Source organism: Camelus dromedarius, chromosome 14 (genome assembly GCF_036321535.1).
Source record: "Camelus dromedarius isolate mCamDro1 chromosome 14, mCamDro1.pat, whole genome shotgun sequence".
In the NCBI taxonomy this organism is placed as follows: domain Eukaryota; kingdom Metazoa; phylum Chordata; class Mammalia; order Artiodactyla; family Camelidae; genus Camelus; species Camelus dromedarius.
The window spans coordinates 32,274,460-32,289,625 of NC_087449.1; the positions used below are offsets into that span (position 1 = coordinate 32,274,460).

Below are 15,166 nucleotides of genomic sequence, written 5' to 3' on the forward strand. Positions count from 1 at the left end.
TTTGCTTTGAGTCCTCTTTGTGCCCACTTTCTCATATATGTTACTTGAGACTTGTATGCACAATGGATATTTTTATTGTGTTCTTTCCCAGCTACTTTTCTCTAAAGAAATAATTTCCTACTATTTCCCCACAACTTCTAATATTTGTCTTATCTAACCACACAATAGGATAATCATGATTTGAGATATTCATAGCATAGTTTGCTTTTTTAAAATTCTGACTGTGTAGTTTAAAATAAAACAACAGTACACTGCTTTATAGTCTACAGAGTGATTTAATATCTTTTTATCTTTTTGATCCTCAAAACTATCTTGTGAAGTAAGATGGAGGTATTTTGGCCCTATCTTACACACGAGAGAGGTTTGGTAACGCAGTAACTCAACAAGTCAAGGTGGCAGAGTTGAGACTTGAAACTGAGCTGATTGCAGGGCATTAGCAGGGTGGTAGACCCCAGGGAAAGCAGAAGATCCACATCCTTTATTCCTTCTGAACTTATCTACCATTTTATCCTGGCCTTTTTATTGTCACATAAGGTTCTCTTCAGAGAGGATGGCTCTACCCTTAGAACTGTGGCTTTCAAACTTTGAACCAAGACCTGTATTATGTTTACATTTGACTCAGAATATAAGGGTGTGTGTGTGTATGTGTGTGTGTGACAGAAACGAAGGGTTCTTAGAACAGTGCTTACCTTTTACTATGTGCTATGAATTCTGATGTTTTTCCATTCTATTTCATTTTCTAAAAATGCTGGTTGAAACTGAATTGATTTCACAAGGATCACACTGCCCTAGCGATATCCTTCACCCAAATTACTTTCTTCTCACCTCTCCACCATCAAAAGTTTTAATTCTTCTTTATAGAAGGTTTAAAACTTCTTTAATAGTTGGTTATGTGTAGGTATGACAAGGAAAGCAATCTGTTTATTTGGTTGTGGTCATTCCTACCTTTGATTAGAAAGGTAAGAATTACAGATTTGTTGAAAGGTCAGTCCCTATTTACTTTGAAACAGAGGAGTTGGATGGAGAATACTTTTGAGGGGCAGAGTAGAAAGAGGCAGAGGCATATTTTTGAGAGCTGGGAAGAGATAAAAGGAAAAAAGAACAGCACCAATGACTTGGTACTTGGTTTCTAGGTGTAAAAATTCCTTCTCCTGTGAGGCTTGTGGCATCTGTTCTCTCCTAGGCCACATCACAGTTGGCCTTTTGGTCATGCTCTGCAGTCATCAGATTTTGCAAACTGCCTTTCAGTTTTTCCCACCCCATATCCTGAGGCTGATTATGAGTGATTCAGTGTCCACATGATTATTTGTCCCGCTTGGCTGCACAGTTCCTTGGCTTCCTCCTCTTCGCCACTCTTTTATATACCCATCAGTCTCAGCCTGCGACTGTCATCCGGACCTCCTCATTCCCTGAATTCTACACTTCCAGAGCTTAAAATTCCAGGATTCTACCCTCTAAGCCAGAATCTTTTAAATGTTTCTGTGCCAAAGATCCCTTTGGCAGTCTGATGAAGTCCATGGACTTTTTCTCAGAATAATGTTTTTAAATATATAAAATAAAGTCTTTAGGATTAGAAAGGAAATAAATCAGTTATATTAGAATATAGCTATGAAAGTGTTAAATTTGTGATACAGTAATGTGTGCTTTTTTTTCTTTCTTTTTTTTGGTCAATAACTAGGAATTGAATACAGGACCTCATGCATGCTAAGCATGCGCTCTACCACTGAGCTATACCCCCAACCCCTCAAAAATGTGTGCTTTCTAATTAATGCACTAAATAAGACCTGTCAGTGAGTCTAGTGACTCATCATTTTGTAGTGTTATGATGAATGGTAATTCATGATAGGTGTAATAGTAATGTGATATGAAGATATTGGTGACAAAGTCACAGGAACTGCTAATGCTGTTGTGACTTGCAACATACATTCATAATTGAAATAAATGCTTAGTTTTAGTAAAGATAGACATGGAATTTTTATCCCGAAGTTTATACCCCCTGAATTCTAATAGGTCTGTGGGACCACGTAAAAGCCCTTGCTCCAAACACTGCCTCCATGCTCTCACTTCTTCTGTGCACTTTCTTTGTTTTTGCCAATATTTTCACTTCCTTTGTCTTTCAGCCCCCTCCTAGCTACATATATGTCTTTCTGTGTCCAGCTTAGACCTCACAGGCTGTCACTTCAACCATTTTATTACTAATTCCTTCAACTCCTTGTTGCCATGCCCATGGGGCAAAACTCTGAGGGATGAGTCCTGTATCAACCACCCATCCTTCCTGCCTCCGCCTTACTTCAGGCCCTTGACATTCCTGACCTGAATTATTACTAAAGCCTTTTGCCCCTGTTAACTCTTAACAGAGATCCTTATTTCTGACTTCAGCCACTATCCTATTCTTCCCATGAGCAATCTTCTCTGATAACCACCATGTACTATTCAGTTTTTCCCCCAAGTATATTTTATTTTCTTAACCTAACTTTAACTCTATACATGATGCTTTTCTTTCCTTCTTTGCCTGGAACACATTTTTCTGCGACTCTGCCCTGTAATCCCAATTTCATCACCCTATGATGCTGCATTTTAATTGTTTACTTTTATCATCTCTATTAGTCGGAATAGAGGCAGGGATCTTGTCTTGTCTCTGTATTCCTAGCATCTGACATGGTGCCTGGCAAATGACAGGTACTTACTAAATGCTTGTTGGATGATTACTGGATTGCTTCAGTGGGTGAAGACTTCTGTTCTGGAGCCTGAATTGAGTGATGATTCTGATATAATGCTTTAATTAAAGTGGTCTAAAGCCCTTTCATTTTGAGAGGCAGGGATGTGATGTGATGTGATGCATAGGAACCCTGCTGTATGTTTTTGATTTTATGTTCTTTGATGTAGGAGGGATATTTGCTCTTAACAAAGTATCTGTAATTCTAAGTATCTCTAATTTAAGACAAGTTATAAAATACAGGCTTCTGAATGTTACTAAGGAACATTTGTATGGAACTGTTTGGTTTCTTTATTTCACTTTTCACTATCAATAACATCAGCCATTTCCCTGTGTATCATTAAAGACAAAATATGAAAGGAAAGGGGGAGCCTTCTCTTTTCGAACCATTCAGAGGGCAAGGAGTGGAGGGCTGGATATTCTAGGACAGTTGTTCCTGATAGTGGGCCAGGCTCTCCGGGGATGTTACAAGTATTATAGTGGAGTCATGAATCCACACATACATTGCTGTTTGAATAATTAATGTTTGTCTAACATATTTACAGCTATTTTTCAGAGGTTTCTACGTACTGTTTTAGTTAATTAAAATATAAATTCATTTGAAAGCATTATTTGAGTTCATGGTAATTATTTATTCCCTCCATAAGTGGATGGAGAATAACTACTATCTTGTGGAATTCCACTGTGTGTGTGTGTATGTATGGTGTTTAAAAAGCGTTCCTATATTGCAGAAGGTTGGGGATCAAAATGGAAGTTTTTTTTAATTAAAAAAATTTTTTAATTGTGGTAAAATATAGATAAAATTTATTATTTTAAATCTTCTAGTGTGTAGTTCTGTGTCATTAAGTACAGTCACATTCTTATATAACCATCAACTACCATCCAGCTCCAAAATCTTTTTGTTTTCAAGAGTATGTTTCAGATTTTTCAGAAAGCCTTCTATTCTTTGAAAAGTCAGTCTCACCTTGATGTAGGATATCAGCTCTATTATATTTTTTGCCTCATCATCTGAAGGTCAAATTTTGATACACTTGAAATGTTGAAGTTGACCTTCATGCCACTCACAGATCCATTCATCCAGTGAATATTAATTATCAAATGGTTACCATGTGCTGACATATAGAATGAGAAAAGGCAAATTGGTTCCTGCCCTCCAGGAACTTACAGACTATAAAACAAAATTGTACAAATAACTACAATTGTAATAAGTGCTGCAGTGTGCAAAAATACAGGATTATCAGAGAACATAGGCAAATCTAAGTTAATGTTGTGAATGGGGGACTGAAAATAGGGGTTTGATGTCATGAAAGGCTTCCCTGAGGAAGTGATGCAGAAGTTAGCAGGAAGAATGGGGAAAAGGAAAGGAATATTCTTGGGTGCCAGAACTGTGGATTTGAAGGCCCAGAGACTCTTGATCAATACTCATCTACAAGTCACAGTCAGTTCTTTGTTTCTTTAGAATCCTATGCTACTTTACCAAATATTTGTGTAGTACTCCAAAAGAAGTACTTTTCTTATAATCTTTGTAACAATCCCATAAGGTTAGAATAAGGCTAGTTTTGAGTGATTGAGTCTCTCAAAAAGACTATCTATTGGTATGACTTATTCAAGATCATGCCTGATAAATGGTTGAGTAAATTTGAAAACAAGGCTTTGAGACCCCAGGTTCTTTGCTGTCCACTGTATCAGATTACGTCTGTGAGGGCTTGGCAGGGGCATGCATTTCCTAACCTCCTTTCTTAAGACAGAATGGCAGCATGTCGGAGGGCCAAAGTGTGAGATCTAGAGCCAGATCTACCTGTGTCTGAATCCCAGCTCTTACTACTCTTAGCTGTGTGAACTTGGAAAAGACATTTACCATATTTCATTGACTGTAAGATGCTGTTAATTAGAAGATACATCTCCACTTCAGAAATTATAAAATGAGGGAGGGAGTGCACCATGGTAATATGGTAATAATGATATTATGGTAATCTCTACACATCTGTTTCTGTATCTGGAAAATGGGGATGATGATAACACTACTTCATAGGGTTGTGAAGAATGAATGAGATCACCTCCATAAAGCACTCAGGGCACCTGGCGCATATTAAGTGCTGAGCAGATGTTAGCTCTTATTACTTCGTTGTCATATTACTACGTTGTATGACAGAACTCTTACATTGTACAGCAGAAAAGATCTTTAAAGATTTTTTTAGAGTATTGTTGTCAACACTGTAAGCAAGTAGTCTAGGTGACAGTGTCAGACAGATGCCCAGGCTCCATTACTTTCTGGGTGACTGAGGGCAATTTATTAAAGTTTTCTGAGATCAGTGTCTTCATCTGTAAAATGGAAATAATATCTTACAGGGTCATTATGAAGGTTAGAGATGGTATCTGTAAAGAGTCTAGAATAGTTCTTGGCAAGTGTTAGATATGCAATAAATAGGTACTATTATAAAAACATTTAATTAAACAGAATAAAACGAGTGGTTATCATGTATGGCTTTGTTGGCAAATTGTTTTATTATTTAAATGAAATAATATCTATATGACAGTTAACTCAGTTCCTGGCACATGATAACTGCAGTCTGTCATTTAGCTATCATTATCATCATCTAATATTGTTATTATTCTATAGCAGTGGTTCTCAACCAGGGGTGAATTTGCTCCCTAGGTGACATTTGACAATGTCAGGAGACATTTTGATTCTCACAACTAGGGGAGTGATACTGGCATCTACTGTGTGGAGGCCAGGGATGCTGCTAAACAGCCTGTAAAGCACAGGTCAGTCCCCACAAGAAAGAGTTATCCAGTCCAGAATGTCAGTAGTACTCAGGTTGAGAAACTCTGCCCGAAGTCCTGATTTCCAATAACAAAGTCTGATCTTGTCTTTAGCATTTGTTTGGGACTCTGGCTTTGGTGGAGTAAACCTTTGTTTTAACTAGGTTGTAAGTAGAATCCTTGAGACTAACGACTTTCAAGGATCTGCACAGTGGACATTTATTAATGACACTGATAGGTAAATATTCAGGGGAGAACAGCCGGGGTTTTCTCCTTATATAGTCTTTGTGCATATATGATGGCATATAAGTATAAATGGGTATATACTTATATAAGTATAAGTATAAAAGTGCCTGTTTCCATAGTACAGCCCCTTTTAAGGCTTCTGTTAGGGCCAGATAATTCTTAACTACATATTTGAGATCCCAGTTGTGTGATCTGAGTCTTTGGGGCAAGAACCATGAGTGGTGATTTGCTCAATAAATACTTGTTTAATCTCTCATCTGATTAAGTACATACTTCAGTTTTCCTAACCATGGGGCACATCATTAAATACTGTAAATCAGTGTTTCCTAGATTTAAGTTATTCACACACTGCCTTCATAGTTTTTGCCATAGCTGTTTATTACCACATACTATTGTCATAATTTTAGTCATATTTATATACTACCTGAATGAATTATTATTTACTTAGTATTTTAAGTCATTCATATTTAACTTAAACTTATTTAAAAGGAAACTTTATATCAGTATTATAAAAGGAAAACTAATTTGACTTGCAGCAAATAGAATATAGGTCTATAGCACAGAAAAAAAATGTGACAATGAATATATGTTCATGTATAACTGAAAAATTGTGCTCTACACTGGAATTTGACACAACATTGTAAAATTATAAGTCAATAAAAAACATTAAAAAAAAAAAAGAATATAGGTCTAGAGTACCTTATCTCAGACCCTAGGATATATTTCAAAATTGGGGAGTCTTTTGGAATTTTCAGAATGTAACGTGGTATACGTATCATCCACTACATAACAGTCTTACTACTATCTGAGGTGGGATCCCTTAATCAGATACTGTAATACTTTTCTCCAGTGAAATAATCTGAATATTTGTGTAAGTAGGGTAAAGAACATAAATAGCCTATGTCAGCCTAGGTCAGGTTTTACTGCCAGATCAGGGCTTTTTGGATTTCGGTATTGAGGATAAGACAGTTAAAGAGAGAAAAGACAATAATTTTAGGTTCTAACTTGATACTGTTTGCTGAAGTCCGTAAACCTGAAGCCTGCTTATCCTTTGCTACAAAAGGAGATTAGAGAGAATTAGAGATGTGCTAAGGACAGTTTAGCTCCAAAGTGAGGCTTTTCTCCCCAATGTAAGTTTTATACCATTAGGGGCTGTTAGACCCCATTTATTTTTTGCCTTTGTTTTTGGAGCTGTTCCAGTTATTTGTAAGGATTGATATTTTATGAATTTTATTCTTTTTTAGAAATCTTTGCAAGAACAACGGAAAAACAAAATTCATTCTTTTGCAGTTACCCTTTGGATCCTTTTAAAATTTAAGATGTATTATGGAATTCTAGTGATTTTACATTCCCAGTATCTTGAAACAGTTTGCTAGTTGATCATCCTAGGGATTATTTCATCATTACTCATCCATTACTCCAGTTGTGGTAAAAAAAAAAAAAAAAAAGACCAATGAGAAAACAAGAATGATGAAATCATATAGTATTGCATCATCTTTTAACAGAAGATATGTAAGTAGTATGAACACACATCTTTTATAGTTTTTTTTAAGCTTTCATTGAATGCAGTTGCTAATTCAGTTTTTTTTTTAATATTAGAAAGTATAATTTATTGGGAAAGGAAATACCAAAATGCCCAAATAGGTTTTGATGAAATTCCAAATCCATTATTGATTAAAAGAAGAAAAAAATTCCTAATATTATAGGAATAGACATGTTCTTAGCTTGTTGAGGATGAATGATTGAAAGCTCTCAGTGATCATCACAGTTAACAGTGAAGCACTAATGACTTACCATTACAGTTGGGAAGCAGCCGGGAGGACTGCTACTGAGGGACAAGGAAGAGAAATGAGAATAAATAATGAAGAGGAAAGATCAAATTATCTGCACACCTAGAACATTTCAAGAGTCATTCAGATTTTTAAAAGTTTCTACCGATGATGGTAAATGAAAGAAAATTGCCAATATGTTAAATAATTATTCAGGTAAATCAGAAGATGAATGTAAAGAGATAGCACTCTAGACAAGCTCTGTCCTATAGGAATATAATGCAATCTACATATGTAACTTCACATTTTCTAGTAGTTATATTAAAAAAATACAGGTGAGGTTAACTAATAATATACTTTGTCCAACTCTGTTTAAAGAAGTACGATTTTATCATATAATTGATACAAAATTACTAACGAGATATTTTATATTTTTTATGCTATGTCTTCAAAATCTGATGTGTATTTTTCATTATTATAGCATATCTCAATTAGACCTGCCACATTTCAAGTGCTCAATAGCTACATATGTCTTATACCACATTGCATACTGCAGCTCTAGACTTTAATGATGATGGTGAAATTGATCATATAAGAGGGATTTCAAATGATAGTATTCTAAATACATTTCCTCAAACTCAGGAACTGACGACAGAAAATTCTTTTAAACTATTTTTTTAATTGAAGTATAGTCAGTTTACAATGTTATGTCAATATATGGTGTACAGCATGTTTCAGTCATACATATATATATTCCTTTTCATATTCTTTTTCAGTATAGGTTACTATAAGATATTGAATATAGTTCCCTGTGCTATACAGTAGAAACTTGTTGTTTATCTTATATATAGTAGTTAGCATCTGCAAATCTCGAACTCCCAATTTATCACTTCCCACCCCCTTTACTCCCCGGTAACTATAGGTATGTTTTTTATGTCTGTGAGTCTGCAGAACAATGTATTTTTTAAGGAGAAAAAGGAAGTACGTGTGATATTCTCAACTAGTAAGTCATTCAAGAGGAACCACTTTGTCCCACAATATTTTATAATAAGAACCTAAATCATCCCATTTTGCTAAAAGTAGACATGACAGTATTCCTTCATCTTCTGTGATATTTGCGCACCAAAATTTTCTTTATTCAGATCATAAGTGGATACATGTTGAAGGTATACAAAAGTGTATTCAGAGGTGATTGGAAGGAAACAGATGATGTTAAGATGAAAAAAAGTCACATACAGTAAAATATTTTATATTTGATTGATCGTTTCAATTTGTCTTTATAAAACTAACAATGAAAATGTTTTGCACAATTATGGTTCAAAGAAAATGGCTGAACTCTTCAACAAAATTATGAGCTGTCAAAAGTTTTAAAAAATACTATATTTTAATGGTGCAAATGCAAGAAAAAGAGCCAGAAGTAATGCTAAGCTAGAACCTTTTGGAGGTATATTTTCATAATGTGAAATCGATAATACAGAATGGGTATATTCCAGGTTTATTCATGAAAGCTATTAAGCAGCTTGTTGCATTCAAAAGATACGGCCTGTTTCAGATGTATGTGTCTTAAAAACCTGGAAATATGTTTTATAATCTTACTTAAATTTCCATGAAGTTATACATTATCCTGTCATTCTTATTTCTGTAAATTTTTTGTAAAAAGACTTTAAACTATCAGAAAGGTCCATTGGACCCAGGTATAAATGATGATGACTGTTTTTCCTGGTGTACTAAGGGTTAATCAGAAGGTTTGCAAGAAAATTGCAAAGGAAGTAACTTTCCCATTATGATTCAGTGTTATTTCATGTTGTTTAAGTATGTCACTGAATACCACTTCTATACTGCCTAAAATTATCTCAAGTATATATCCCAGTCTTGGAAAACACTCTTATAAGTTACTGTTGAAAGAATAAATGATTGGACTTGAAGTTATCCTGGCAGACTGAACACACGCATCATATCTTGTTCCTGCCCCTAAACTCTGCTAAACTATAGTAAAAGAACTTTTAAAAAGACATAAATCCATAAATAGGAGAGGAGACAACAGCAACAAAGTTTTCAAAGCTGGAGAGCAGATGGCTGTTGATAACTAACTTAGCAGATTCCAGGGGCAGATGTGAAGTTGGTAGTGAGGCAAGCACCAAGTACCCCTGGAACCAAGAGTGTAGGGACGTCTGGCCAAAGAGCTGTCTGAAAATCAGGTAGAGGCCTAGATTCTCCTCGGTGGTGTTTCTCCCTCATTCCAGTGAAAGTCACAATTTATCCTCTAGAGAGGGTAAAACACCTGGCCTCTGGACTGGGAGAGTCCACAGCTGTGGGTACTCTGCTAAAAGCAAAGGGAGCTGCTCGATTAGCTTTGTTCCCCACTTGGCTCCCCTGAGCACTGGGGACCAGGCCCTCCAGACAGGGTACTGGAAGACTGCTGTCTGGGAACCCTCACCAAACCAAAAAGAAAGACCGTGAAATTGCTGAGGTGAGCACTCGCCCCAAAATATCCACAAAGAACACCTATTGTGAAGCCTGTTGTCAGTAACCTCCACCTGTGTACTCAGAGCAGTTGTCGGTAATCTCCAGTTATGTACTCAGAGGTTTTGGTCAACTCTTTAGGAGGTCTCACTCTCAGTCATGAGCTAAGGATCACTAGATTTGGGGGGAAAGTCTCTAATACAGAAGATAGAGACCAAAAGAAGCTAAGAGGGAAAAAGTAGCTTGGAAGAAACTATAAAACAAAAACCCCAAAACATAGTAAGAATTATTGAAATCCTCAGAAATAAGAGAGGGTATTACATCCTTGAAACAAAAATAGGATGCTGAAATGAAAAGGATCCCTCAAATTATGTAAGAGAGTACCTGAAATTAAAAATATGGTAGAAATCATTATAACTGCAGTCTTAAGTACTTTTGGTGGTTACATCCATAACTAAATAGTAGACTTATACTTATTTCTTGTCACTTTAGACATTATCTTGCTGTAGATTAACACACTTACACTTCTCAGTCTTCTCCCTTCTCTTAATATAGTTCTATCATTTAAAAATTATTTTATCTTTGGCCTTTAAAAGTTATGCTTAAATCTCTTATACTATCAAGTATAAATAAAATCAGTTCCACTTGTGAATTCCCTCTCCCCACCTATTCTTGCTCATAGATACTTTATCATCTAGAATTGTAAAGGCAGGTAAGTTAGTTTGGTAAATTATTTATGTTAAGTATAAACTTTTGGTCTTTTTTGGAGCTGAGATTTACAACATAGGTATTCTTACCTGTCATACATCATAAGCAGGGTAGAATATCTGTGTTTCACTCCCCAACTTTGCATATTCGGGGCTGTTGAAGTGCGACTCTTTTAGAGGACAGACCTGGACTTTTCCCTGGAAACTGCTGAAGTGGCAGCACCTCTTCTGCACTGGTTTTCAAACCGTTTTGACTATGATCCAAAACAAATATTTTATTGTGTGTCTGTGTATGTATATATCTCTGTCTGTCTGTCCATCCATCTGAAATTAAATCTCCTTAATTCTTTGGACTAAGTTGGCTTTCTTGATAGTCTGAACTAACATCTTTTCTTTCTTTCTTGATGTAGGCAGTTGACAAGTACTTCAAACTTCCTCATGCTTCCAGTAAACCACCTCGGATTTCAGGAAGCCTGGTGGACACTTCTTATAAAACGTTGAGATTTGCCTTTAGAGCATCACTAAAAACTGCCATCTATAGAATAACTACTACGTTTGGTGAACATCTGAAGTAAGTTTACTTGTTTTTGTTTCATGGTAATCCACTCTCAGGAGTTCCCCTGAGAGATAGGTTTGAGAATTGTAAAGGCTTACATGTTGAAAGTATTCTTTGGGGACTTTCGTGATTTCTACTGGGAATTAACAGCTTGGATTTAGATTTAATATTCACATTTTAAAATTAAGCCTATCATAAAAGTTTGAGGCCTTCTTTTAAATGGATTTTAAAAAGGGTAGAAAATTATAAAGGCAGCAAATGTAATTATATATATATTTTTAAAATACTAAAACATCCTTCAGACAGAAAAAAGGCAAAATGAATACCTCCCCAGAAAAGCATATTAAAAATAATTCTGTTATTACATCTTGGCCAGTAAACTAAGACAGGGTGAGTAGAGTATTCCGTAAATGAATCCTTGGTGCTTTGTGAATCATGCTGGAAAAACAGTGACAGATCACAACACCTTCAGAAATGGAACCAGAAAGAAAACCACAAATGCCAAACCTGTTTATATTTAGTATCATTGATGTTTACTGCTTTCTTCTTATGAAATTATCTAGCAAGGCATGGTAAGGGAGACTAGTTTTACTAACTAAATAATGTTTATCATAATTATGAATGAACTTTAAAAGATATAAGAGATTGCTCTGCTTTTTCTGTATGCTATCAATAAATAGTTTAGAATTTAGTCATGCCACCTGCTTTTAGAAACAGTAGTGTATTTCCTTTTACTTACATAAGGCAAATACTTAAGGCATTCATACATATATATATACATACATACATGCATACGGCAGCAGCAGTAGAAGCAAGTTTCTGTGGAACACTTTGGTTCTGTGTGGAATACAAAAGAGTTGTGGATAATCCTCTGTCCTTAGGAAGTTTATTCACATGTTTAAAAACAAACAAAAAAATCTATTGAGTGCCTTCTAAATCTGCACCCTCCAATATGATAATTACGTAAGGCTGTTTAAATTTAAAGTTAAATGAAGTTAAAAATCCAGCTTGTCAGTTACACTGGCCACATTTCAAGTCATCAGTAACTGCATATGACTAGTGACTGCCATATTGGACAGCTTAGGTAAAAACATTTCCATCGTTGTAGAAAGTTCTGTTGGGCAGTGCTGTTCTGGACAATACACTCAGCACTGTATATATAGTTTTTTCATTTACCTCTCTCAAAGAGCTTATGAGTTGTGGAAATTATCATAATTGTACAGACATGGAAAAAGAGGTTAAGAACTTGCCTAATAGCACAGTCTAGTCAGTGTTAGAACATGGACCTAAAATCAGGTCTTTCTTGCTCTTAGAATCCCACCACCTTCTCTCAGCACCACTGAGCACGAGCACAGGCAGGCGTAGAGCACCAAAGGGAAAAAAAAAATCTACCTTCTTACCCTGTACAGCACTAGACTGCTTCTAAGATGTAAACTACCATGTAGGGTACTCTCAGAAAACACTCAATAAATTTAAATACTGAGATAGATATGATGTATGTTAATGGTACAGCAAAAATAGGGAGAAAGGGGAAAAACTAATTTTTGTTTTAGATAAGAAAGATAAATGATTTAAAAAATTATGAGAATGAAACTCTGCCTTAGTTTCTTTTGTCTAAGAGCCATGTTTTATATATGTACCAAAGCTGATCAGGTCATTAGAGACTATTTTGTACAAATGTAGGAGAGAATGGTAGCATAGAAATGTTGGATTTGGAATAACAACATTTGGATTTATGTCTGGTCACACCATTGACTATCTGTAGTTGTGGGCAATTTATGTAATGATTTAAGTAACTTGCCCTAAATTATGCAGGTAGTAAGTTGCAGAACCAGAATTTAGACTTAGCTCCATCTCTGAAAACCAGGTATAAATGAAGTAAAACTCTTGAGGCATGAAAATTAACACAGCCCAGTTGCTCATTGGAAACACTCATTTAATACCTGTTTACTCTTAATTCAGGCAACTTTGATATACTGGTTTTTCCAGCCTATAATGGATTAAAATTTGAGGGGAAGACTGCTATTAGAGCCAGGAGGACTAACAATAGTAAGAGATGGTACAGGGCCTGCTAGCAGAGGGCAGAGTCACTAGAAATGCTGCAGACTTGGCATTTGAGAGAGTTCAGAGCTATTTAGTTACAGGTGACAGCCTCCCTGGTACCTAAAGTGAATCAGAACAGTGAAGTACACTTGAGGTGGTTCAGTTAGAGACAGCTACCTGGTTTAAGAAAGCAGAGATACCCTTTCCGGCGGTGACGACCTCCCCATGAGAACATGCCTCTCGCAAAGGATCTACTTCATCCCTCTCCAGAAGAGGAGAAGAGGAAACACAAGAAGAAGCGCCTGGTGCAGAGCCCCAACTCCTATTTCATGGATGTGAAATGCCCAGGATACTATAAAATCACCACCATCTTTAGCCATGCACAAACAGTAGTTTTGTGTGTTGGTTGCTCTACTGTCCTCTGCCAGCCTACAGGAGGAAAAGCAAGGCTTACAGAAGGATGCTCCTTCAGACGGAAGCAGCACTAAAAGAACCCTGAATCAAGATGAATGGGAAACCGTCCCAATAAACACATTTTGGATAAAAAAAAAAAAAAAGAAAAGAAAGAAAGCAGAGATAGGTTTGCATAAGGCATTTGAGGATGATTTGTAGCAAAATTATTATAGTAAGACTCTTGACACTTTTCAAAGTGATGACCTTCAGTCACCTGGAATTTTATGATTCAGTAAGTTGATATATTGCTTTCAACAACTGAAAAACGAGAATCTTTCATTGTATTGAATTTTTGCTGAAAAGTTTAAAAGGGAATTTTATACTAGTTTCAGTACACATTTGCCCTAGTTTTATTGAGGTGCTGTGTTTTTGTGGGGGCAAGGGTGGGAGAGAACTGTTTCCCCATCCAAGATGTAGCTTACGTTCAAAGGGAAAGTAAGCCTACTCCAGCAAGCGGCTACCTTTGAAAATGGTTAGTGGGGTCTATTGTGTTTTAACCAAACATTTTAGTTTAAAGGGTTTTATATAAAAGGCAATTCAAATACTCCACAACTCAAAGATAATGTTGGATCTGGTTTAAATAAAGTAATAAAATCCAGAAAATCTACTGCAAGGCCGGGAACTCTGCACAGCAGGTTCCGTAGCAGAGCAGGTTAAAATCAATGCCTTCACTTGTCAGTCTTAATTTGCTTTGGTCTTTTAGAAGGTAGAGGCATGCTATTACTGAAGGCAAGCCGCCCTCCTCGTTAGATTAAGGAGGGTTTTCATCCAGCTTTTTTTCAGAAGTACTAAATAAGTGAAGATTTCTATTCGTTTTTAATTGTTTTGAAAAATATTGACTCTGTGTTCTGTGGTTCACTTAATATGCTTAATGTAAAATAAAGCTTATGCTTTGAATTTATGTTTCATTTAGTGCTGTGCAAGCATCTGCAGAACATCAGAAAAGACTTCAACAGTTCTTGGAGTTCAAAGAATAGTTAAGTAATATAAACTGTGTTCATTACACTGCTGATACAACTACAGATGGGACAGTAAATGTTCAGCATTCTTGGATCAGAAGAAAATGGATTAATTAGATGCTTCCTTTGTCGTGGTGGTTGCTTTGAAAATTATACTTTAATGGGAGAAATCATGGAAAGAAATTCTCAACAGAATAACTGGAAACTGCTTTTTCTGTACCGATTGCTTTTTGTGTGTGTGGTATAATAAAATATTCGATTTTACAGAAGTATCTATGGCACTAGAAATGTTTGTAGCTTATATAGCTTAATAATAATAACTAGAAAATGTATAAAATTTACTTTTGGGAGGAGTAGAGCCAGTTCAGAAGGTAAAATAGTTTAACTTGATCCAGTCTTCCTTCCTAATTGTTCTGAGAGTTTAGCTCTCTGTAAACTCAAAATACATAAACTTTTTTGGAGTAGGTTCTGTTTACTGAAGGATAAAAAGG

The 15,166-nt window shown here is 35.8% G+C and overlaps 2 protein-coding genes across 2 annotated transcripts in view; both read left to right on the plus strand.

Annotated features, from left to right (window-relative positions):
- NDC1 (NDC1 transmembrane nucleoporin) overlaps positions 1 to 14,944 on the plus strand; it is a 44,193-nt gene extending 29,249 nt beyond the window's left edge. The window contains exons 17-18 of the mRNA XM_031465165.2: positions 11,075 to 11,235; positions 14,630 to 14,944. Of these exons, the coding sequence (XP_031321025.1) occupies positions 11,075 to 11,235; positions 14,630 to 14,693 (225 nt within the window). The 3' untranslated portion in view covers positions 14,694 to 14,944. The remainder of the gene's footprint in view (positions 1 to 11,074; positions 11,236 to 14,629) is intronic.
- LOC105090781 (small ribosomal subunit protein eS27) lies at positions 13,449 to 13,825 on the plus strand. The gene has a single exon (XM_010982130.3). The coding sequence runs from the start codon at positions 13,497 to 13,499 to the stop codon at positions 13,749 to 13,751; it is 255 nt and encodes an 84-aa protein (XP_010980432.3). The 5' UTR covers positions 13,449 to 13,496; the 3' UTR covers positions 13,752 to 13,825.
- Positions 14,945 to 15,166: the final 222 nt, after the last annotated feature.